This window comes from Chiroxiphia lanceolata, chromosome 12 (genome assembly GCF_009829145.1).
Source record: "Chiroxiphia lanceolata isolate bChiLan1 chromosome 12, bChiLan1.pri, whole genome shotgun sequence".
Classification (NCBI taxonomy): domain Eukaryota; kingdom Metazoa; phylum Chordata; class Aves; order Passeriformes; family Pipridae; genus Chiroxiphia; species Chiroxiphia lanceolata.
In genome coordinates this window covers 1,412,535-1,439,088 of record NC_045648.1, presented here as the reverse complement: position 1 = coordinate 1,439,088, position 26,554 = coordinate 1,412,535, and the positions used below count along the sequence as shown (strand labels likewise).

General features: G+C 43.3%; 1 protein-coding gene across 2 annotated transcripts in view; it reads left to right on the top strand.

Annotated features, from left to right (window-relative positions):
• Positions 1–26,554, top strand: part of PIAS1 (protein inhibitor of activated STAT 1) — a 58,891-nt gene that overhangs the window by 9,242 nt on the left and 23,095 nt on the right. For both annotated transcript variants that reach the window (XM_032700653.1, XM_032700652.1), the window contains exon 2: positions 13,585–14,029. In XM_032700653.1, coding sequence (XP_032556544.1) covers positions 13,585–14,029 — 445 coding nt within the window. The remainder of the gene's footprint in view (positions 1–13,584; positions 14,030–26,554) is intronic.

Genomic DNA, 26,554 nt, shown 5'->3' with positions numbered 1-26,554 from the left:
TCATTAGGGAAATCCTGGTGAACTTGTGCCTTCCTTCTGTGAACATTTCCACTCCTAATATGTATGTGTATATATATATATAATTTTTTTTAAGATCTGGGTGAAGCAGGGATTTATACAGTGTGTCATGATTTCTTCTTTGCTCCCTGTTCCCTTCCTGATGATTTCCCCCAAGGATTTGCATGTTTGCTGCTGAGCCCATGTTTTCAGAGGTGTGTTTATCTCGAGCCCAGGAGTTGCCCCAGGGTGGCAAAGGTCACCAGAGCCATCCCTGTGTGTGGAAGGCTGGGTCTGGCTGCTCAGCTTTTCCCAGAGCCATCACTTGGGTTGTGTCCATTGAGCTGCTCCATCCCCGAGCTCTCCCACTTTTCCTCCCTCCTTACACCAGGTCCCACCAGCAGCAGCTTTGTCATCCTGCTGATCCCTTGGTTTCCTGGGATGTCAAGGAACAGGTTAAGCTGTGCCAGCCCAGAACTCCACACATGACCTTCCCCTATTGTTTGCTCTTGGAACAGCTCAGCCACCCTGGTAACAGAAGAACTTTGAAAAGCAGCTGAGGATCCGTGGCCCGGTTTTATTTTTTTAGGAAGTTCTTCCTGCTGTCAGAACACTCGTGTGTGCAGCCTGGGTGTGCAGATTGCCTTTGACCTGTGCTGGGCTGTTGTTTTTAAACACATGGAGGACTCTGAGGTGGTGCCAAGCTGTTTGAAGGGGAAGCAGGGATGTGTTGGAACTTGTTTCCTATCTTCAGTTAACTAGAACACTTTTGTGAAATGTGCCTTTGTTTTTCCTATGGTTTGGTGAAGGGCTTGAGCTAAATAAGAGTTGATTAAATGCCTTGACTCCTTCATTGCTTGGGCTCTGATGTCTTGAAGCCTTTATTTTTGTGTTTTCCCCCAATATCACTGTTGTTTGCTTTTGACACAGAGGCTGAGCAATGTTGGGAAGCAACAGCCATACCTGGAAGTGGAAGCTGTATGTTGTTATCTAGTTAGAATTTAGGAGGCACAAAGGTGAAGACACTTCACACTGAAGTCCTAGGCTTTAGAAACCCAGGAAATGCTTTATTTTGTTGTGAGCCCCTAAATAATCCCCCCACCCTTGTGCCTTTGGCCTGTGTAGGTACCAAGGACAGGCAGAGTATAAATTCATGAACATGTGAGAGTCATTCAAAGGACATTAATGAGCTGCCAAAGGCTTGTGTATATGCAAATTCCTATTCAGGGTGGGATTTGGATGAGTGCATTAATGAGGTGGGGCAAGAGTTGGGGCAGTAAAGATGAAAAAGAGCAGTGACTGGAGCAGCATCCTCCCTCTGCCTGGAGAGCTGGGGGGAGGCAGCTCATGAAAGGCTTGGAAAAGTGAGGGAGTGGGATAGGAGCAGTCAGTGCTGCTGTTCTCTCTTCCTCGGGATCACTGTGGAAGTTTGAACTTTGCTATCAAAGTTTTCTTGGGCAGCTCCTTCAGTCCTGGCTGTTCTTGTGGCTGAAGCCAAGTTAAATCCAGGATCGTTCTTGGAGTTTACTTGCAATGGTTTTCATGTATTTTTAAATCATAGGTGTGGCTGAAACTTGGCTTATAAACCCCCTCATTCCATCAAGCAGTTTGTTTCCATGCAGGGCAGGGGTTACTGTGGGAATGGTGAATTGGATTCAGTCTTACTCTGATTATAAGAGAAATTGTGTCTGGAGGATGAGGTGTCTGAAGGGGAGGGGCACAGGGTGTCAGGTTGAGGGCACTGGGAAAAGAAATATCTTCCCACTGAGCAAGTGTCCTTAGTGTCTGTCCTTAACAAGTGCCAGAGTGACTGGGAAAATGGGGAAATAAGCTTTGTCTGTGCTATATGTGGGCCAGGAAAATATTGCATAGGGAATATATATATAGCTTTCTAACTCACTGCATGCTTGAGCCTGTAGGTAACACTGCAGCTAATACATAGAAAAATGCAGTTTTCTGGCATGGACAAGCTCTGGAAGATGGAAGGACAGAGTATCCCGAATTTGGAGGGGTTTGGATCAGCTCTGTCCGGAGTTTAGGCCTTGCCCAAGATGCATCTTCCCAGCCCGCCTCTGGCTGCACGTTGTGGTTTGAAACTGTTTTCTTTATCCTCATTGAAAGCTGAAGAAAAGCAGGAAGGTTCTGCTTCCTCCCCCATTATTCTGTCATCTTTTTGCATTTTTCCATGGTGGGAAGAGCCCTGTCGTTGGGGGAGATACGAAACCCTGCACTTCCTGCTTTCCCTTTCTTTGTGCCGCTGCCTCCTTCAGGCGCCTTCCCAGGATTCGCATTCAGGCCGTGCCCCCGCCGCTCTCCTTCCAAGCTGTGCCGGCACTTGGACTGAAATCCAAGTGATTCCTGACAGTCTCCCCGATTCTTTAGTGCCGGGAGCGGCAGCCAGAGAAGTCATCCGTGTCTCATTAACTGCCTGACCCGGGATCCCGGATCCGCCTCGCTGGGAACGGGGCTGAGCTTTTCGCTGGGACACCGACTCCTGCCTGCCAGCATTTGCACCTGCACTCCGACTGACATCCCAGGATTTATTTTATCCAGCTGCTGATTAATAATAAAATGTATTCTGGCGCTTTAAAGCCGATCAGTGTCAATATGGGATGTAAATAATAACTCTGGGGCACGTGGTGTGGCTCTTGGGGATGGTCCTGTGTAGGCTCAGCGATCCTTGTGGGTCCCTTCCAACTCAGAAAAATCTGGGATTATCTCTGATATTCTGAGAATAAATCATTCCAGAGTCCTGCAAACATGGGAGTGCTGTTTCTTGGTGCTGGTGCCTAAAAACCTGTTGGTTCACCTGTAAAATACAGAGGGGCAGTAATTCTTCTTACACCAACTGTATGGTGGAAAACCACTTCAGATGTGCAAATTCTTTATTTACATATGTGAGAAATGGAATATAAAAAGAAAATTTCTTATTGTTTAAGATGTTATCTCGTTGACTTACTTGAAAAGACTTATGGCTGCTTAAAAAGAAGTGTGTACCTTGTTTTCCTGGTGTAATCTCTATCCATAGATTTGAAGACCTTATGAAATAGAGATGCTGTGCAGAATGATTAGCTTTTCCTTTTCTTTTTCTTTATTTTTTAGTTTTTTTTTTTTAAAAAAAGGCAGTGCAGATGCCAGTCTGATTGCTTGATTGAATGTTTTTTTTCAGCTTATTGACACAGTGGGGATTTTTGGCTCCATTGCTTATTTCTGTGATAATTAAGACTAATTGTTAGGAGTAATAAATTATTATTCTCAGTGGACCAGCATGAGAAGGGAATAGGATATTTGGCCAGTGTATTTCAGAGGCATTTGTTGTCAGCAGATTTATTTCCTTTGGAAAAGGATCTCTTTTAATGATAAATTATTATTTCTTATACCTGCTGTTTTATCTTCTCTCCTGATTTTCCTGTTCTCCCATCCTTCCTCCTTTCCTCCCTCCCCAGTTGTGTTCTAGATGTTAGAGGCAATTATTGGAGGCTTTTCTCTATTCCTGTGGTTCCAGATAAAAGCCTAACCAAACATCCTGGTGCATCCTGTGAGCTGGCCCTGAGTTACCAGCAGTTCACAAAGTCTGGGAATCCATTTCTCAGAAGGGAATTTTGCTTCCTAGTCTAAAAGAAAACATTAATTTTATCCCGTGTCATTTGAGTTTAAATTTTATTCTTTTTTTTAAGTGTGAATTGTGAGCCGATTATTCCAGTTTTCCCTCTCTTGGGGCATCAACACAGGGATTGGTTACTTTTCAGGGAAATGAGATTCAATTATGTACTGGTTTCACCCTGCTGTTCAGTACTTTGCAAGTCAGGATCCAACTTTAATATGATTCTTAATTAAAACTTTTTGAGATACCAGAATAATAGTCAGGGATGATGTAATCTGTCTCCTGTGCTGCATCCCAGAAAATGGGACAAATGAGGGGAAAAAAAGTGGATAGTTTGGATATATTTGACTGTGTGATCTCATGTTCAGAAGTGTTATCTCATTTGGAGCTAATTAATAGCAAAGTTTTAGTGCTTAACTCTTCAGCACTGGGTGGTAACTTATGGCACGGGGGGAATAGATCACTCTGCAAGAAATAAAGATCTTTTCTTTAAATCTTGGAGGAAAATATGCATCTTTTATGGCAATAATTTATTTAAATCAAGTGATGCTGCAGCTGAGTAACTCATGCAAAATACTAATGTCTGTTGGTGCAGCAGAGATTTCAAAAACCCTGCATGGAGGAATGTGGGACTTGCTGCTGAGAGGCTCTGGAAGCTGCTCCTGGAAGCCTCTTTATCCATGTTGCAATGCAAGTACATTCATGGAATTCCAGGTACATTCTTCTCCAGCTTTTCCTGCAAAATTGACCCACAAAAGCTCCATGTGCTTCATGCAGGTATGTGAGATATTCAGAAAGCAACTGCAGCTTCTTTCTCTGCTGTTCTGCTGGAAAGTGATGGCTGAAGGGATCCTCATTTTATAGATTCTCTGTCTGTAAATCCCAGATCGGTCAATTTATGTTACAATTTATTTTGTGTTAGTTGTGTATTTTAAAACATACGTTTTATTTGTTTTAAATCACTGAGGAAGGGGAAATAAATATGTGTTTGTGACCTGTGTGGCTTCCAGAAGCTGAGACTTCCTGGTCCTCTGTCTTTTTTTCCTTGTTTTATGCAAAGGGACAATCTTTCAGACTATTCTTGAATGCCGTAGAAGTTGTTGTATTTTGTGATTTGTCAGATTCTAACAGGACAGGGGGTGTTTAGAAGCTCTTTTAGCTGTGTCTGTGCCTGGCTCAGGCTCCAGTGCAGCTTATTCCATAGGAACTGGCTCTCCTGTCAGCCACAAAGGCTCAGTTAAGGGGAAGAACATTCTTAATAAAAAGTAAATTTGTCTGGCCATGACCCCCTCCCAAAGAGCTGGAAATAATCGTGTTCCCTCTTAGCCTGAGGTGGGAGCTGTTTGCTCTTGGAGAGGCTCCTGGTTTTGTAGCCAGAGATTGTCTGAACTGGTCTTTCTGCAACGACTCGTCCTGGAAATGCTGCGAGCTCTGGGAAAACAATTCCCATCTGGAAGATAAATACTCCAGGGACAATTAGGTTGGAGCGTGGCTGAAAAAACCTGGAGCCTCCAAGAGCAGAGATGGAGATTACCACTGTGTCAGCAACCTTATTTAATACCAGGGTAATGATCTGGCTCACCTGGTGGGGGGAGTCTCCCGAGAACAGTAAAACTTTCCTCATGGATTAAGATAAAATGTGCCTTTGCTTTAAATCAAACACTGTTCAGACACGACTCCAGGCTTGCAGATTTTCTCCAGCCAATCGCTCCTGCAGTTTGAGCTGCCCCAGTGGCTCTGCCCTGAGTTACCAGCAGTTCACAAAGCCTGGGAATCCATTTCTCAGAAGGGAATTTCGCTTCCAAGTCTAAAAGAAAACATTAATTTTATCCCGTGTCATTTGAGTTTAATTTTTTTTTTTTTAAGCAAATTAGTGCTCCAGTTGGAGCACCCAGTTGGCATTTTGGGGATGTGATCACACAGTCTGGCTGAATCTCCCTTCCAGAGGCAGGGAAAGGGGTGGGATGGAGGTCTAGAAGGGCCATTCCCTTCCCTAATACTCCAGGGTCTGTGTGTCAGCGCTTTTAGAAGGTGTTTCCCACAGCAGAATGCCACAGGCATCTGCCAAAAGCATAAGAGAACCTTTAAGACTTGGGGATTATATTAAAAATTCCAAACTCTGCCTGTTGTTACCAGCAGCCAGTTCAGGGGGCTGGAGCTGCCTTTCTATTTGCCTTTGCAATATCCTGTCACTCTTCACTGAGTTTTGGGACTTTTATCACTGTGGGTTTTCTTAAAACCGGTGACAGGCATCTCTGACAGCTTGGTGGTGTCACTGGTGGGCTCAGGACTGTGGGCTGGAATTCAGAGCTTAAATATATTAGTATTAAATCTGTTTATTGTTTAGGTATGAGCATTGCTCTGATCTTCCTTAAACTTACTGAATTTGGGGGCAGTCACGTTTTACCAGCACAGCAGATATAAGCAACTGGTATTTGCCAAAGGCAGGTAAGAAAATGTTCCTTGGACGAGTTTCCTGTGGAATTCCAATTTCAGGGGTTATGATACAGTTGGTAAGTGGTTACATGAGTTGAATACAGAAGGATTGTGGTGGGAAAAGACAGGAGCTCCTGCCCAGAAGCTTCAGACTGAGCTAAAAAAACCTGCAGTTTTTGGGATTTCTTCCCTGACAGAGATCTTTAGTGTTGGCAGGGACTGGAATCTGAGAATCATAAACCCACTGAGGCTGGAAAAGAGCTTCATCATTCGAGGGTCATAACGTTTCTGTGAACAGAAACACAACCATGTAATCCCAAGGAAATACTGTGTTTGTGAGCAGGCAAAGGTAAATAACCCGGGATGGCTCCAGCTTTGGGGTGATTTTTGGGCTGGCCTGGCAGGGAATACATTACTTGGTGCAAATCATGAATACAGAGTTTGAGCTTAAGGAAACCCAGCTCGGTGGAGACACCCCCAGCAGCTCTATTTTGGCATTTCCAGTATCAGCTCCTCATTTTGCTGACTCATTCTTAATGGTTTTAAATGTGCTTTTATTGCCAGCTGGACCAATGTATAGATTTGCTCACCCAATTGCAGCCTGCTCTTTATGATAAACTGTGTCAACAGAGAAAGGTTTCTTTGATTAAGAAATACTTGATCTTATGTGTGCAATAAAAGGCAAATAATGTTTGTACCTGCTCCTTTAGCACTGTCCTGCTTCCCAGCACCTCCAGGAGACAGATGAGCTTTTCATGAGGAAAACCAGCAGCCTCCTTAAAGGCTGTGGGATGTTGCATATTTATGAGTGTTGTGCTGTGCCTTTGCCTCCCCTCTGGTTTGAATTACAGGCCCTTCAGCCCCGGGGGTGTTTTGGTTGCCTTGGACAAACGCAGGAAGTCCCAGCCTGTCGTCGGGGGCTCCCTGGAGCTTCCAGGAATTGGGGTTGTTTCACTCCCTCGTGCAGAATTTCGGGAGGCTGGTTGCAGTTTTTATGGTTCAGCCTCCACTCCAACTTCCTTTGGGGGAGTCTTGCAGGTAGGATTTAGGGCCGGGCAATGTGGCTTCATAAAAGATGGGAATATTTTGACCTTCAGGATTTCCCGTTTTCACAAACCTTAAATGGCCAGGAGTTTATTCTGTGGGAGAGCAGAGAGCTCCCCCAGCTCAGATATAGCTTCCTCCTCTGGAAAATTGATATCAGGGATTAAAAAGGCTGCTCATACGTGCAGGAGCTGTATTTTTACAGCTGGGTGTTGGAGGTTTACTGAGATCAATTCAGAACCATTTCCATTCTCATCTAATGCTTCCTACTTGCTTTTATTAGAAACAAGAACAATTTTGATGATAATTTTTTTTTTACCTGTCTTTTGGAAGTGCATTGTGGAATTCCTGGAATAGCAGTTTCCTTTTTTTTCATAAGGGGGAAATTCCCATTTGTGTTGCCCTCCACCCAGGAAGGAACTTGCTGCAGTGCCTGCTCTCTTCTGTAATAATGATTCTTAATTACTAAAAGATCACTAAACTAATCACTCTGTTTCTAATAACAGAAACTTACTGTCACTCTGAAATTACTGCTTATAAATGAGTGACCTCCCATTGAGTTTCTTCTTTCTCCTTTTACTTCCTCTTTTCTTCCATCTTTTGACTGGTGTTTCAGTGATTTTTTTTTTTTTTCTTTTCCTTTTCTTTTTTCTCCTTTAGCTTCCCTGTTAATGGTTGGAGAATTGGGGAGGACCTGTTGTGTTGCTTTAGGCACTGAATGCGGTGTGGTACCAAGCCAGATGCTTCTTGTTGTGCTGGCACACTTTTTGAATGTGTTTTGGAGCTTATTCACAGCTTCTAGTTATCATAAACATCCAGAAATAACTTGGATTCTCCAGGTAGATCGTGGGGCTGATTAGTGGAGGAGGAGAAACACACTTTCCAAGAACTCCTCAAGCTGTTGGGGCTCTTGGTGCTGCCACAGATGGATGAAAGGGCTTTGAAAACATCATCTTCTGCATCACACTGTGAACACTGCTCAGTTGATTAAAAAAAACCAATAAATACTGTCTGCTGCCCGTTTTTTCCCTCTCAGACAAGTCCCTCCCTTCCAAAAATGGGAAGAAGGGTGCAGGTTCACTGGGGGTGGTGTTGGATCTCACAGATAGCCTGTATCTGATCCTTTCTGGAGCAGCAGGGCTTGCAGCTCCCCTTCCTGCATTTCCAGCCAGTGTTGAAGCCTCTGTGTGTTTTCCAGTCCAGAAATGAAGTTCCCTGTCTGGATCCTGCTCTTTTAGTGCCCATCCCCAAATCATGTGCCCAGGTACAGGGTCAGTGAAGGAATTTCTTACCCAGAGGCAACAACACTTATATTTTTTTTATTTTTAAACTTAATTCTCAGCCTTCATAGGTCAGTGAGACAAGATCCAATACTTGAAAGCAATTTTCTTGGCTCTGACCTGTTGGACTTCTCCAGTCAGGAATCAACCCAGCCTGGGCGTCTGTCCTTGGTGGTTGGAACAACTGAACTGAAAAGAGATTTCATCTCTGCTGTTGTCCTTGCAGAGAAAACCAAAGCAAATGATTCTTACCTTAAACAATTTCCATCTCTTTAAGCTTTTAAAAAGTGTCCTGACTTCTTTGGAAGAGCTGTAGGTGGAACATCCCTTTCCTATGGATGGAGGGAAGCAGGGCAATGATGTTGGATGCTGCTCGTGGATCACTTTTGAACTTAAGCCGCTTTCTTCCAAACCTTATTAGTTGTCTGAGGTTGGTGTGGAGCAGGAGATACTCCTTGTTTCCAGGAGATACTCCTTGTTTCCAGGAAATAGTCCTTGTTTCCAGGTGAGCTGCTTGAGAATGTTTCCTCCTCATGCAGAAATCAGGGGATTCATCGAGAGCATGACCAGCATCAAATGGTTGGGATGACACAGCCCGGAAAAGTGGCATGGATTGGAAACAGGGAACTGGGAGGTGGGCAAATAAACCATCCTCTGTGGTTCCATGGACCTCCTGCCTTATTATGTGCCTTATCTTATGGCAGTGGAATGCCCAGCTGGCTTTGGGAGGGATGGGATGGATGGAGTGTGGTCTCAGGCCTTGGGTGAGGGAGCGTTGGAGGGGGAGCATGGATAAGGATCCAGCAATCCCATGACTAATTCCTTTTGCAGAGAACACGTGTTGGAGTTGTGTTGTCGAGCAGGAAATGTCAGCTGTGTGTCTGGAGATCAGAGTTGCCTTCTACACCCCGGGAAGGTGTTTACACGAAACAGAAAGTCGCTGCTAACCTGAGATAAGTCGGGTTTTTGTGAGCCTTGTTCATCTCTTTTACACTTTGAACAACCTTCCCACTGTCCTCGCCCTCTCTTTGAATTTTGGGTATTCCCTGGGTGTGATAGGTACCAAAAAGCACAACATCAGCAAAGCACCTCGTGTGTTTGGTGCTGGGATTTATTGGACCTGGAACTGGTTTTGCTCTCTTGTGTTTCTCACACCCCCATTGGGCAAGTGGCAAAGAGCTCAACCTTTTTGCAGCTCAGTGGCATCAATTTTTGTGCACTAGTGATGTTTGGAGGATCAGGTATTTACTTAATCTACCATAACTGGCATTGCAGGGTGTGAGATTATCCTGCCCTCAGTCCTTGGGAACTGGGTATATGTCCTTTTATTTCTCTTTAATTCAGCTTTTTCTTGTTGTTTTGTTACTTTATTTCCTGTAGGAAAGCAAGCTCCAAACATTTTGCCAATTCTGATAAGCAGCCAGAGGTGGGGGCAGTTACTGCACTGTGGAGATTTGCTGTTGTTGGGGTCAGACTCTTTGGGGTGGGTTTTGTCCCTGGCAGGAGCCTGTGATCTTTTTGCTCAACTACTTCAGGCAACAGGGAAGAAAAGCAAGATTTCCTGAAGCAAAAGGCTTTGTGTCTTTGCCCTTCAGCTTTGCTGCTGCAACTAAGCCAGCAAGGGGTTGGAATTGTGATGAGGTGAGATGTGACAGGGGAAAAAAAGATATGAATTGCAGCTTTTTCACGTATTTGGTGCATTCAATTTTGTTTCCCTGCTGGAATTATCCTGCCTGCTCCAGGATGAGGGTACCAGTGTGCCAGGGTCTTGGGCAGTGGCACTTCTGGTAGAGCTGGGCTGTGTCCTCCAACAAAACTACAGTGTTGGAGGAGGGGAGAGGAATTTTCCCATTTATGTTGCAGCAACCTGTGAGATTTTTCCCTGTTTTCTCAGGCTCTGTGTCCCAGTGCCACTGATGGACACGATCCACTGGCAGAGCCCTGTGGAAGTGTGTGTGTGTGTGTGTGGATTGTTTTAAGGCATTTCCTCTTTATTTTTATATATTTTCTCTTCATTATATTCATCGCTTCTATTTAAACTGTTGCCTCTCTTTATTTTGCCCCTCTCTGTATTTTATATTTATCTTTATTCCATTTCTTATGAGGAAGAAAGGTTTACCAATAAAGTCTGGAGCTGTAATAAACCCACCAGGCTTTAGTGCTGCTTTTTCAGGGATGGATTTTGTAGTGAACATTGCAAACACAATTGTTCTTGTCTCCTCTGTCAGGAATGTGCCAGAGTGGGGAAGATGTGGGGGAATTTTGTTTGGTTTGGTCTGGGAGAGTCTGGACCCTGCTTTCTGCAGGCTCATTTCTAACCTGCCTTTACCTTCAAAATGGAAAACATCCAACCTGTAGCAGGAGCTTCGCCGTTGGCTCAATTATTTCTTAATCCTCTGTGTTTTTTTTGCAAGCTGGGCCTTTGAGTTTATCACAAAACAAGAACACAGTGAAGCTCTGAGAGGTTCTGGCTGCTCAGGAAGTGACTTTTAATGGTGGTGGCATTAAACCCTTCAGCTGTAACTACTCACTCTGTTGAAGAAATGTTTGTAAAGCGTTATAAATAGTGGTTTTTTTCCCATGTTTCAAATCTATTTGTTTCACTTTCAGCTGTCAACACTTCAGCCTGTAATGAAATGCCTTATTCTTGTAAGAAATCTCAATTTCTTAAAGATACCTTGTCTGTTCTCGTTAGTAGCTCAGTGACAGTCCCGCAGTTAAAAGTGTGAAGAAAGTTCTCAGGGTATTCAGGCTTAAAAAAATGAATTCCTGGTACATCCAGAGGGTTTGTGGAAGTCTTCAAGGAAGGCTTATCTAGGATTTGCAGCCAGGTTCCTGAGCTCTGGTGCTGTGGTTCAGCAGAGCAGAACCGTGGCAGGTTTGAGTTCAGTCTGGTTGGGTGCAAACCTCATTAAATACATGAATCATCTAATTTAGGGCTTTGAAATGACATGGTTTCAGTGCAGGGAAATCCTACAAGGAGACCTACAAGGTCTCTTGCAGGTGCTGGAGGTCTGATGGATGGGAGTTTTGGGATGGTTTTGCTAAAACTAAGGATGCCACACTTTCTAATTGGCACTTCAGGTTTAAGAATTAATGTGGAAAAAATGAATGTGTGTGACTGCTTTGCACAGTTTGAAGGAGTAGAGGGGATGGGAGCGTTTGGACTCGATTTCAGAGACTGCAAATGCAAGTTCTGGTTGGGTTCTTTGACCTTCAGTGGCTGGGGAATCGCAGAAGCCTCATGTGCTGGACTGGTTTAGTCCCAGTGATACCCATCAAGTATTACTTTGAGTTTGATCTTTTGGGATTGACTAAAAAATACTCAGGGTATGAGTAATGGTTTTGTAAAGGGGATTTACTGGTTCCGTACAGATTGCCAGTTGTGGCAATGGATTCCGGGCATTTCACTGCCTTGGGATTTCTTGGGAATCCCGAATTCTGCAGGATTATGATGATGAACAAGCCACTGTCAAGCCCTGAGATGAATTTTTCAATCAACCCCAGGCTGAGAGGTTGATTTGGCTCCCGTGTGCCCAGCAGGGCAGCACTGGGTGCTCACGGGGCATTCGGGGTTTTGCTGCCTTCCAAAGGGTTTTTCTCACTTCCTGAAGAAGTGAAACCCTTGACAAGTCCTACCAGTTCGATTCATACTGGGAGGCAGCAAATGACTGTGTAAATGAAGATGTTAATTAATAGAAGGCAGAGCCCAGCTCCCCCATCCCAACCAGGACACGCAGGTCGGATGGGAGAAGGAAGGAAAGGGAATGGGAAGACGTTCCCTTTAACCCAGGAACGGTGATATGGGATTGCACACAAATTGGATTGTAATTTCTCTCTCTCTTTAGCATCAACCATTTCTCTCCTTTCCTTTGAACCTGTGTGGATTAGTTCTGCATGGCAGAAAGGGAGGGAAGGACTGGGAAGGGAAGTGTTCCAGAGTTAAGGACTGGCACAGCTTGGATATTGTCAGTGTATAACTTGTTTTACATCCAGCTAGAGGAATCAAAACTTTTCAACATTATTAGATGCTTGAAGGACAGGGATTGAGAAATAATTACATTTATTGTAAATGTAATTATTTACAATAATTATTTACAATAATTACATTTACAGTGATTAAGAAACAGTTACAGCTTTATTTTTTACTGGCAACTTGTCCTTTTCTCAGTGGTTTTTCTCCCCCAGCATTACTGTCCTTCAGGAATGGAAATCCCTTGAAAAAATTGCTCTTTAAAATAGATATATCTTATAAGCAAGTCCTGCTTTGCATTGTACCGGAGATAATCAGTGGGGCCAGAGTGGAGGTGTTGACTTTTTAACATTATAGGTGCTTGAAGGACAGTGAATTACAGATTTATTTGTTACCGGCAACTTGTCCTTTTCTCAGAGTTTTCCCCCCATCATTCCTGTCCTTCAGGAATGGAAATCCCTTGAAAAATTGCTGTTTAAAATAGATATATGTGTAAGCAAGTCCTGCTTTGCATTGTACTGGAGATAATCAGTGGAGGTGTTGACTTTTTTATTATGAAGGACTTTTAACTTGAAGGACAGCGATTAAGAAATAATTATATTTACAGCTTTATTTTTTACTGGCAACTTATCCTTTTCTCAGTGTTTCCCCCCCCCCCAGCATTGCTGTCCTTCAGGAATGGAAATCCCTTGAAAAATTGCTGTATAAAATAGATATATATGTGTAAGCAAGTCCTGCTTTGCATTGTACTGGAGATAATCGGAGGGGGGGCAGAGCAGTGGCACTGTCTGATAGAGCAGCTGGGTGGGCACTTGGTGTCCAGCCAAGGCCAGCCCACCACAATGCCCTACCTGTTTTGGTAACAGTTGTTCCTGCTTGGGCAGCTGGAAGTTTAAAGTCAGTTGTAAAGACCGACCGAGTTCAGTTTTTTGGGAATTGTTGGCACGCTTCCCCTGGGAACCAGCTGGGATGTGACAGGGTTTATATGGGAAAAGCACTCGGTTGGTTTGCTGCAGGTGGGTTTTCTTGGGAGCTTTAAGGCCGTGCCAGGCACAGGGTTTGCTGGGGGAACTGCCAAAAGGGCTGAAATGATAGAGCAGAAATTCGGAGTTTCTTGGAACGAAGTGGTGAAAGAGGTGACACAACAAAGTTAAAAACTTTGTGCCTGGTGGGCTGACCCCCCCCTTTGTGCTGTTGCTGTGTGGGATGCTGTCACCCCAACGCTGACTCTCTGTGTTGTTCCCTTGAAGCAAATGGTTATGAGCCTTCGAGTGTCGGAACTTCAGGTGCTGCTGGGCTACGCGGGGAGGAACAAGCACGGCCGCAAACACGAACTGCTCACGAAAGCCCTGCACCTGCTCAAGGCCGGCTGCAGCCCCGCCGTGCAGATGAAAATCAAAGAACTCTACCGCAGGAGGTTCCCCCAGAAAATCATGACCCCCGCAGACCTGTCCATCCCCAGCGTGCACTCGAGCTCCATGCCCGCCACGCTGTCTCCATCCACCATTCCACAGCTCGGCTACGACGGCCACCCCGCCACGTCCCCGCTGCTCCCCGTGTCCCTGCTGGGCCCCAAACACGAACTGGAACTGCCCCACCTCACCTCGGCCCTGCACCCCGTGCACCCCGACATCAAACTGCAGAAACTGCCCTTCTACGACCTGCTGGACGAGCTGATCAAACCCACCAGCCTCGGTAAGGACACGGGGAGATAACGCTGGAATGGTGCAGAGAAATACACACCCCTGCCCTGGGTATCTGTGTATATTATATATTAATATGGTGTATCTTAAATGTATATTGTCTATTATAGCATATTACACATTACATATACATTACAGATGTTATAGAGACTACATTTTATATATATTACATATTATATATAGTATTATAATAGTCTGTCTAATATATATTATAATACGTATAATCTATAATATCTAATATTTATATTATAAAATGTAGGCTATATAATGTCCTATAATAGTCTATTGAATATATTCTATAGGATATTATATAGACTGTATTTTATATTATATATAATATGTGTTATATAATATTCTACAGAATAGGATATTATATATCTATAGGATATATCAATAGGATCTATAAGTAAATCCTATTGGATATATTCTATAGGATATTCTGTAGACTGTTTTATATTATATATTATATATAATGTGTATTATAATATGTAATATCCTACAGAATAGGATATTATATATCTATAGGATATATCAATAGGATCTATAATTAGATCCTGTTGGATATATTCTATAGGATATTCTATAGACTGTTTTATATTATATATTACATATTATATATTATATACTATATATTATATATAATATATTATGTATATTATATAAAATATTATATGTATTATGATATATAATATCCTATAGAATATATTCAATAGACTATTATAGGATATTATATAGACTATATTTTATATAATATATATTATATGTAATAGATAATATGTATTATAATATATATTAGACTATTATAGGATATTATATAGACTATTATATATATTATGTTATGTATAATATATGTAATTATATATATTTTTAAAGTTTTGAAGCATATATATACTTTATTTAAATTTTGAAGTATGTGTATAGATACATATTTAAGTTCTGAAGCATATATATACTTTTTTCAAGTTTTGAAGTATATATATGTACTTTTTTCAAGTTTTGAAGTATATATATGTACTTTTTTTAAAATATAACCAACCTAGGTAAGAAAACATTGTAAAAACACTTGAATATATACATACATATTTTAAGTTTTGAAGTGTGTATATACTTTTTTAAGTTTTGAAGTATATATATATTTATTTTTTTTTAAGTTTTGAAATATGCATATATATTTTTTGAAGTACAATGGACCAATTGGCCTGCTAATGCAGTAAGTGGTTAAATATTGCATCACAGCAGTGTTTAGAGAATAGCTATTTTTGGTAACTTTTGGAACAGATTGTTCTACATGGAGAGACATCTTACGTAACACTCATTAGTTGCTTTAGCTGAGCCACTAAATATGCTTTAAACATCCGTTACATTTGAGGGGGGAGTTGGACAAAAAACAAACTGAACCTTAAAAAAAGGAAAAAAAACCCGTCTGCTTTCAGGAGCTCTTACAAACCATAGACTTCAGTTATTAAAAAAAAAAACAAACCAAACCCAAACTAAACAAAAAACTCCCCCCAAATCCATCAAGCCTAGAAAATCTCATCCGTGCTGGGAAAGAATTCCAGGCCGGATCCATTACATGTGAATTTGGGGAGACTCGTGGTTCTTTTGCCACGAGTTGTGGCTCCTTTTCCTGCAGCAGATTTTTATATTAAGGTATCAATCACTTGAGAAGAATCTGATGCTCCCAGAGCTTTATATAAGGATGTGGGATTTTTTTTCTGGCTCTCCCTGTAGCACTTTTCCAGGGTGGTGCTGCTTAAATACACCGGTGCTGTTGATTTTCTGGAGGGTTTCTGCTCGTGTGGTGGAACCTTGTGCTGTCTGAAAGCCTGGAAAAAACACTCCCTGCTGGGAGGAGGAGGAGGAGGAGATTGGTGAGAGGAGATACGGGGAAGGTGGTGGGTGAGTGAGGAAAAAAAAAAAAAAAGAAAGAAAAAAGCCCCTTTGCAAAAGAAATCCCTCGTAAACAAAAGCCAGCAGGTGCTTCCCAGTGCCAGCCTGCGGAGCCCTGGGGGTGTGGGATGCCCGGGGTGTGAGCAGGGATGGTGCCTCTGGAATTCTGAGGGATCCTGCACAGCCCTCAACATGTTTGGTTGTAACTGAGACACTGAGGGTGAACCAGATGGTTTTGGGTCATCTGTCAGCAAGACAAGAGGGCTGGGTCTTCAGCTGTGCCAGGGGGAGGTTTAAGTTAGATATTAGAAAGAATTTCTTTCCAGGGAGGGTGCTCAGCCATTGGAATGGGCTGCCCAGGGAAGTGGTGGATTCTCCATCCCTGGAGGTTTTTAAGATGAGACTGGATGTGGCATCAGTGCCATGGGCTGGGAACCACAGCGGGGTTGGATCAAGGGTTGGACTTGATGATCTCGGAGGTCCCTTCCAACCCAGCTGATTCTATGATTCATCTTCTGGTTCAGGTATTCTTTTCAGAGGTGTTCTGTATCTGTTTAACTTTAATCTAAAGCCTAATTGATTAATAAGCATTCCAGGCAACGCTGGTGGTATGAGATAATTACGTGCTCAGTATGTGCCCTCATCACTTTTAAATTATAAATACTTAAAAATAATGCTCTAATTTCCAGAAGACATTCCAATGCAGGAATTATGGAGTGCATTTATTCCTAGATGTGGTAAGAGCACTTTGCTGTCAGCTCTGTGTCAGACAAGGCAGCCCCAAATGGAGAGATCAGGATTCAAGCTCTGCCATATCTCATTGCCTCAGGAGTTGATACACAGTGGGATGTTCTCCCCCTTTTGTGGACTCTGTCAGGGTAAGAAGATGGAAGTGGCTGGAATTCCAAGCAGGTACCTTTGTAAGGAGTTTCTGTCCCTTCTGTTAACTTAAAGGGTACTTTTAGGGTTTTTATGGGAGTTCTGGCTGCAGGTGTCTTTGTTTTTCTGAAGTAATACTATTAAAAAGCTTTTTTTCTTGTGCATTTGGGGGAAGAGGGAGCTTCAGTGTCCATGCATATATGGAATGGTTTGGGTTGGAAGGGAACTTAAAGCCATCCAGTCCCACCCCCTGCCATGGGCAGGGACACCTTCCACTCTCCCAGGTTGCTCCAACCTGGCCTTGGACACTTCCAGAGATCCAGGGGAAGCCACAACTTCTCTGGGCAACCTGGGCCAGGGCCTCCCCACTCTGCTCAGCGGGCTTGGATTAATTTTCTCCATTTATACAGTTACTGATACTTTTACAAAATCTTAAATTATTCATTGAATATTTGCCCCAAATGGTTTGGGGATCCTTCTCACTGCTGCCAACAGTGTGGGTTTGCTCAGATGTCCAGTTTGTGGGTCCCCTGGTGTGTTTTCTGATGGCAGATCCATTCTGCAAGCACTCAGAACGTCTCCCTGGCGTTCAGCCAGTGTTTCAGCATCTCCTCCTGGCTTTTTCCCATCAGATTACTCATGGGACAGGGATAAGGAACTTTTGAATTGGCTGTTTCCCTCCCCCACAAGCAGGAACTGTTGACCCCATGTGGGGTTTTGAATAAACCTTGAAATCTGTGCGCTTAAAATGGAACCTACTGGAAGGGGAAAAAAAAGTGTGAGAAAGAGAAATAATTCGTGTGATTTGAGGATATTTACATGCTTCTGAAATGCCAGTCACTACATAAAACTGGGCAAAGCACATCTTTGGATGGCATTGTCCCTGGTCTTTCCCAAGTCAACAGCTGGGAAGGTTTGCTGCAGTAGTCTTGTGTCCTGTGGAGGAGTGATTATTAATTTGAAAAGCAGTAATTTGGTGAAGCCTCAGGGCAGGGAGTTGCTCAGCAGGGCACTTGAACATGCATTCTGTACCCAAATACTTTAGGTAGGTGGGTAGTACACAGCTAATGTGAATAACAGATAAGGAAATTAAATGTGCTAACTCTTATTTTGAATGCTAAGAACAAAGGGAGGAAATAGATGTTGCCTTCTCACACTTGCTTCCTCAAAATGTAGCTCTGGACTGGGATTAAAGTGGATGTGCTGGGATTCGTGGCATTGGGGAATGCAGGGATTTGTCCACCTGTATCCTTCTCACCAGGATCTTTACTTGAGCAGGTCTGGCTGAATCCCAGAGTCATTTGGGTTGGAAAAGATCTCTGAGATCATCGAGTCCCCACCTTGTCCCCCAGCCCAGAGCACTGAGTGCCACGTCCAGTCCTTCCTTGGGCATTGTTGGCGTGAGACAAAGAGAGATTTGTTCATTTTCTGTGGAGCTGTTGAATTTGATCCACGTTTTATTAGTCATCCTCAGTGCCAAATTGAGAAAGCATCTCGAGTGGATGGGTTTGTGTCCAAGCCAACTGGGAAAGCTCTGTGTACTGGGAAGAGCTGCTGGGGGGTGGGTGTACCCACCATCAGCACTCTGCCCATGGTTAACCAGGATTTGAAGTGACTCTAAGGCTTTGTCATTTTGCAGGAAGAGCTGTCCAGTTAGGCCTTGATGGAATGTCTGAAAATTGCCTTGTTGTTGTGATTCTCGGTTGTTTTTCTAATGGGAACTCCTTTAAAGAGGCGAATTTTGGTTGTTGGTTTCTCAAGTGAAGCTGCAGCTTTCACTTATTTTTCCCCCTGTTTCCAGCCACCTCCCCCCCCCTACTGCACAGACTCTGCTAATTGGTTGTTTTTTAAGCATTTTCTAAAAGTATCTCCCAAGAGATAAGATCTCTTTTGTGTGGTGAAATGTGTTTGCTGTGAGATGAGTAACCAGGACCAGAATTTGCCAGATTATTATGGGAAGGACATGAGATAGTTAAACAACATCTTAAAAATGCCTCCTCTTCCAGCAAATGTCATTCCTAATTGCTTTAGCTGTGTAGTTGTTCCAAAAAACATTTTAACTGGCTTAGGGGTCTTTACTTACCTATAAGGGGAAATTACCCTTTTCTTTTCAATTTAAAGGATTAAAGAGACTGTGGACTATCCTGCTCTTTTAAAAGCTGTCCAGATGCCATAGGGATGATCATCCTAATTTATTTGCTCTTGCTTCAGCTTTCAGTGATGTGGACACAACACTGAAACTTGGATCAGGGCAACAGAAATAGGTTTTTCCCTGCAGCCTTCTGGAAGGAGGAGACAAATATCCATCAGTATTCCTTATATCCAGCATGTTTCCAGACTCCACCAGTGGAAGGAGCTTCCAGTACCTCTACTGAGCCTTCTCTTTAGTTTTATTTCTTAATTTGAGGGCTCTTCTAGCAGGATTTCTCCAAGCAGTGGAATTTTGCCCCTGCTGCCTGCCCTCCAGGATCCATTGGTGCTCACTAAGGAGTGCTCCTGCCTGGCTTGGCCAGGCTGCCTTTTGGGAGACAGCTCTTGCAGCCGAGCTGACTGAAATCTTCAGGGTGACTGCAGTTCAAGGTACAGCCATTAAACAATTAAACAATTCAGGGCACTAGAAATCTGGGTTGGAAAGGCTGCAAGTTTTGCTTGGCAAGTGTTTCTGCCTTTCATATATCAGCGAGCTGATCTTTTGCTCTGTGCAATTGGTATTATGGTTTATATGAAAGTCACGCTTTTACTGTCTTCTGTGTTTATTATTTTTTTAAATGTACTTTGTGGGAGGAAGTTCAACAAAACACTATTTTCTAAGCTCAGGCTTGAGCTTTCTGACTTCCGGCCCTGCAGCTTTTAATTGTGCAAGAAGAGGGTGAAATATTAGCTCTGCCTTGTTCCTGTGCTGGAGCTCAACTAGAATTACAGAGCACTTGGGTTTCTTTTTTTGGCCTCAGCTCATATTTGCATACAGTGGGCCTCAGGTTCACCTATAGAGAATCTTTCCATAGGCAAGAGTCTTGTTTCTTTTAAGTCTGAGAGAGCTGTAACCAGCTGTAACTCCTGTGCTGCAGAAAAAGGAGGATAATTTATGAGGCTCACTTCAGCTGGTTGCTCAATCTCCTCATGCAGAGAACTGAGATCACCAAAATTCCAGGACCTGACAGGATAGGGATGTTTTCAGACACCACTGCTCTGGTGTGAATGGATTTAGGAAGCCACTTTGGCTTTCCCAGGATCATGGAATATGCTGGGTTGGAAGGACCCATCAGGATGGTGGAGTCCAACTCCTGGCCCCGCACAGGACACCCTAAAATCCCACCCTGTGCCTGGAGCGTTGTCCCAACACTCCTTGAGCTCTGGCAGCCTTGACCCCTGCCCTGGGGAGCCTGGTCAGTGTCCAGCCACCCTCTGGGGAAAGAACCTTTTCCCAAGATCCAACCTAAACCTCCCCTCACTCAACTTCATCCAAGATCAAATTAGGATATCTTTTTTGAGAATTGACAATTTGGTAAGGAGTTGGACTTGATGAGCCTCGTGGGTCCCTCCCAACTCAAGATATTCCACAATTCTCATGAAAGGAATTACCCCAAACCCCATGGTTGACCCGAGACATGTGATAATCCATTAATAACCAGGAAGGAGTGTAAACCTGGAGTCCCTTCCCGGTGCTGGGAGACTGGAGGCCTCACAGTGCTGCTCACATCACACAGGGGAGGAAGCTCTGCTGTTGCCATAGGTAGTTTTTAAGATTTCCTCTTGCCCTCAAGATGTTGAGATCCCTCAGGAGTTGCTGGAAATGCTGCTGGGACTTGGAGGTCTTTTAGAGATCCTTTCACCTCCCCAGATGATAAAACCATGTATAGGTTGTGCTAAGCCCGGTGAAGAGCTTATTAGGGACTCTGTTGTCTAATAATGAACTTTAAACTGAATTTTTTGCCTTTTCTGTCAGGTTTATAAAACTTGCTACTTTCTTTTGGAGAGGAAAGCTCCTCTAAAAGCAGGATCCCCTGTGTAGGGATGGGGCAGTGCTGCCTTCTTCGTGCTGCTGCTTTGGGGTGTTTAAGGGTTGGTGCTCTTAAGAAGAAACTAAAATATTCAAGCCTGAATGGCAGCATTTGAGTGCTGGGACATTTATTTAGGTATCTCAGGTGACTGAGTTTGAGTAAGGAGGATCCAGTGATGTTCCTTCCCTCTGGCACAACGTGCACTGGAGATGTGTGGGCTCAGGAGGGGGGAGCTGGGGTGGGTGGGTGGGTGTTGATCCCACAGAAGTGGGTTGGGAGGGTGGGGAATTCTGGCACAGATTGACATGAAATTGTCCCTCAGTCCTCACTGCAGGTCTTCAGAAATGCTCCAATACATGACTGACTGAAAAAATAATCAAACACAAATGTCAGTCCAATTGCACAGAGTTTCCAGCTGATCTGTTCTGTTTGTACAACATATCAGAGAGACTTATAAAATACATAATATTTATGGATTAATTGTAGCCCTTGGAGTATTTCCAGGCTATTTTCATATATATATTTAGGCACTATTTCAAATAAGCTCCTTCACATCTCTTTACTCCCTGCCTTTCCCACCCCCGGTGTGGCTCTGCCTGTTCCTCCTGAGGATTAACTGTGAGTTGGACAGAATCTAAAGATGATTTGAAGTGATAAAAGCAGCAGCTGATAAATGCCCAGACCCTGGGTTCAGCTTCTCATCTGTTCCAAGGTGAAGAACGTGGCAGTGTCACTTCAGGGTGTTTGGGAGCGCAGTTGGGACCCGTGGAAGTGGATCAGGGGCTCCTCAAAACTGCCAAGGCAAGAAGGGTCTGTGTGTTTACTAAAGTGCTTCCCCTCAAGTAGCTTTGAAGTGTTTTGAAATGTTAAGGTTATGCAGCATCTGTTGTGGTGAGTGCTGGAAGTGGAGGGAAATGGCCAAGGTGAGACAGAACAGGAATGTGGGATCGCTCCCGGCGCTGGAGCGGCCGAGCTGCTGCAGGAGTTTGTGCCTTGTGCAGGACACGCTCTTGGGTGTTGTGGTGGGGGGTAGAGCCCTGCTTTGGCATGGCCTGACATGGCTCTGGTGATCAGTGAGAAGCTTTTCCAGCCTCGCAGGGGACAGGGTGGCTCCAAGCAGGGATCCAGGCTGATCCCGCGCGCTCCAAACGCGTTTAACGGCAGCAGGAAACAGAGGGAATGGTGGGTGGTGGTTTGCAAGGCTCTGCTGCTGCTTCCAGGAGATGACAGAGGTTGTGGTTAAAGGACAGGAAGTGTTGATGTGGAAACACTTGGTTACTACCCAGGAACTCCAGAAATTGGGGTGGGTTTAAAGGCCTGACGGTGCATCCCCAGATGCAGATCCCCCGTCAAGGTGGGTCCTCTCAGTGCTTGTCTCCCACTTGGATCCTGCTTGAATAAAGTCATTCCAGCAGGGACACAGCGTTGGATCCCACCTCCAAACAACAGCTGGAGAAATGGACCCTGGTCAGGAGGGATCCGAGAGGCTCCGGACAGAGGGCGGGATGAGGAGCTGTGGGTCTGGGGTGTTGGGTTACGGATTTCCTGCCTCCTGCTGCCGTGGGACAGCATCCAAAGCCTGCCTGAATTTTACCATTTTCAAAGCTAAACGTTTTCTGGGCCTCAATCTAAACACAGGAATTTTGGTGTGGTTTGGAGGCAGCGATTAAATTTTCAGGAGCGATGTTTGGAAGAGGATTGAACCGAAGTGGATACAAAGAAAAATTGCAAGATGCCTAAAAATGAGGTATTTTATGTATCCAGGGAAGACAAGCAAGAATTGGAGAATCATGGAATATGCTGAGTTGAAAGGGACCCACAGGGATTGTGCAGTCCAACTCCTGGCCCCAACAATCCCACCCTGTCCCTGAGAACGTTGTCCAAACACTTCTTGGGGCCATGACCACTTCAATGGGGAGCCTCTTCCAGTGCCCAAACACCCTCTGGATGAAGAACCTTTTCCTAATAATCCAACCTAAACCTCCCCTGGCACAGCTCCAGCTGTTCCCTCAGATCCTTGTGAGGAAGTTGCAGACAGATATTATACATACACACACATATATTTATATATAAAATATTTATGTGTGGGGTTGACATCTACTACAATATTCAGATTCCTGGTTAATATTATTAATGAAATTTAAATGTAACTAATCCAAACTCTGCAGTGTATTGTTAGTGAATAAGCAATTAGGCATCTCTTGTTTATCTTACAGCATGCAGCAAAAATTTGCTCTAGTCCTCACACTCTTACTTAACAGAACTATTTCTGCCTTCAGAAATAAACACCCTGCTATTGGAAATCATTGGGAATGGGCCAAGTGAGTGATAGCTCAGGTAATAATTATGGTGTAAAGTGCAAGTTTAATTTTAGTCCAGGTCTCTCTCGGTATTAGGAGGTAAAATATTCTCTTTAGTATTTAATAAGCTACCCTTGGTGATGATTTATGGGAAGATTAACCTCAGTTTATTGGTCAGCTGCTGTAGCATCAGGAAATGTCTCCACCTCAGCAACGTGATAGCAGAAGATTCATTAAAGATTTCAAGGTGGCTGTTCCTGAATGGGAATGGAGAGAGTGGCTTTTTCTCAAGACAGCAAGAGGTATTTTGCTGCAGAAAGATTGTGTGGCTATTTTTAGCCCTGGGTACTGGTGAGGTGGAACAGAATATTTTTAGAGCTGTAGAAAATGCAGCCACTCAAGCTGGGTTCCTTTTTTCACTCTAGTGCTGGAGGGGTTTTCCAAAATAAAGAATAAAATTGGTAGGAAATGTCTTTTATGTACCATTATTACTTATGTAAGTGATGGATAGATTATGTATATATACATATATTTATTTATATATTTCTATAGGATTTTAAGTGTTTTGGACCTGTGGATGATACTGCCACATATTAAAAAGCATATTAATTATATATAAACTATATAGAGATTATATACATTAATTACATTTTTAATTATATATTCTATATATTAACTGTACAGTAATTAAAATATATCCAAATAGTTTTCCCTCAGATTTTGAAAACTTTACTCATGTGAAATATTTTAAGGAATTCTACAACCAGGAAGGCAGAATTGGGCCCCTCTCAGTTAATATCCACCAATCCCATATTCTCTTTGGATCATGACCTGATGGAAAGCTTGGAATAATTCAGGCACTGGTAAAAGAAGAACTTGAAAGAAAAAACTCTGTCATGTTTTTGCAGCATTTTAGGCATTTTTGAGTGTGTTTTACTAATTATTGGGACCTGCAGAGGCAACGGAGCTGAGCCTGTGCTGGTTCTTAGTGTCTGTACAAGTTTACAAGAAAACATGGATTTTCTTCATTACCTTCCTTCCCTGGATTTAAGCTGGATGGATGAAGAAGTAGGAAATACTCCCTCCCCCAAACCAGTGAGATCCCAGTAAGACGAGATGTGGATTTTATACACTGAAACTGTTCTTGCTGACACTCATTTAATGCCATAATTCTGCTTGCAGAGCTTTGTGTTCCACTCTCCAAACGTGCCCTTTCAGATTTCTGAATTATTCAGGGAATTTTTGAGCAGCAGGCTAAAGTGATGCTTGTGCTTCATGTATTTCTTTGAAATTACTGCACTTTCTTTAAATTGAAATTAAATTAATGAAAGTCCATTAGACACCCCTCCTTTCTGAATTTGCAAAGGAGACATACCCTGTAAACCTCTTAACTCATCCTCCAAGCTCTGTTCCCTTCAGAGAGTGCTAAAGAAAAGGTTATAATATCTAATAATTCATAGTTATGGAAAAAAACCCAAACCCAACCCTCCAAAAAAACATTCCTGGCATCTTTCTTAAGAATGTCCTTGTTAATTCTGTTGTCCTGGCTTGATTTCAGCTTTATTGGATTATAAATTCTTATTTTAATCCACTTGGTTTTCGATTGCAGAGCTATTTTTGCCTTTCTGTTGTTAAATAATAATAGTTGTTTGCAGGGCATGGTTGTGTTTCTGGCCCTCAAAATGGTTTTCTCATATGAAACTATACATTTGCATAGTTCTGGTTTTAATCAGACTCCAGAACTTTAAAAGTAGAGGATGAGCTTGACTTGCCAGAGTCTGTTTGCTGTTCTGCTACACCAGCTGAATTAATAGAAATCTGTCAGCAGCTTGTCTATGCTTAAATTCCAGATTTCCAATGCCTCTTCCTTGAAAAATCTCAAGCCCTTGGACATAGAGGCATTTCAGTCACTTGGAATCTTTGTGTTTAATGGTCAAGCTGCTAAATGAGCTCTGATTAATGTGGTTGGTTGAAATTTTCATGCATCATTTGTAGGGTAAGCACATCTAGAAGGAGTAGATATGGGTCTAAAAAGAAGCTAAAGGAGAAGATTAGAGAAAACCACAAAGTAAAACCATATTTTATCTTCCTTTTAGATGCAACTCCACGGTTGTGGTTCCACATCCAAGGGGCAGAGTTGTGTCCTGGTGGTGGTCGAAGGGCCTGACCGTGATGCTGTTGTAGTTTAGAGTTGATGTAGTTCTTGTCCTGTTCAGTCTGTCAAGGGTTTTGTGATATTTTATTGGTGTTTGGAGCATCTTTGCATAATTAACAAGTTTTTTCTGCCTTCTTTGCAATTTGGGAATCCCGGGATTGCTGGTGCACAAAAACAACGTGTGGAGAACACGGAGTGGGGGTTAGTGCTGGTTTGAAGGAACATCCCAGCACTGGGACCATTGATCCAGCAGCTCCTGGATTTTACTCACAGTCAGTAAGACAAGGGCATAGCACAGAATCCTGGGATGGTTTGGGTTGGAAGGGATTTAAAGCTCATCTTGTTCCAACCACGGGCAGGGACACCTTCCACCAGCCCAGGGTGCTCCAAGCCCCCTCCAACCTGGCCCTGGACACTTCCAGGGATCCAGGGGCAGCCACAGCTTCTCTGGGCAATTCATTCCAGCCCCTCATCACCCTCCCAGGGAAGAATTCCTTCCCAATATCCCATCTAAACCCACCCTCTTTCAGCTCAAAGCCATTGTCCTCTCACTCCATGTCCCCACTTCAGCAGATTAATTGCACCAAAACCACTGAAAATTAAAAAAACCCCAAACCACAGGAAGATATGTTGGAGGCTTTTTTTTCCTTAGGTTTTTGGTTCCAGCAGTGGCTATTTCCTGTCTTCCCAACGTGATAGAACTTGGCTCACGAGGGCAGTTGGGATTGGGGAAACTCCCATGGCATCACTCAGAAATATACTTTTAGATTTTCTCCCAATTGAGTGTAGAAATGCTTTAATTTGGCCAATGCAGGAGTTGGATATTAGGAAAAATGTCTTGACTGAGAGACTGTTGAAGTATTGAAATAAAGTTCTTCAGGGAAGTGGTGGAGTCACCCCCCATGGAAGTGTTCAAAAAACTAGTTATGGTTTAGTTGACAAGTTTGGTTGAAGGTTGGACCTGATGATCCTGGGAGGTCTTTTCCAACCTTAATGATTCTGGGAATACAGAATTTGGAAACCCACTTCTCAAAATCACATATTGTTATAAAGGGAAAATAAGTCTTGTATGAACAAGAGGAAAAAGGATTGAATTTCGGGATCTTTGTCCCGTGATGGCAACTCTGTCATAGTTTTCCTGATCCAGTTCCTCCTGTTTCCCATATTCCCTGCTGGATTCCTTCAGCTGGGGCTGCTGTAAAGCCAAAGAAAGCAAAAAGATGAGCAGGTGAAAGGGAAAAGGATCACTTGGGAAACTTGGGGTAGGAATTTTGGTGGCTCCTGCTTGACTT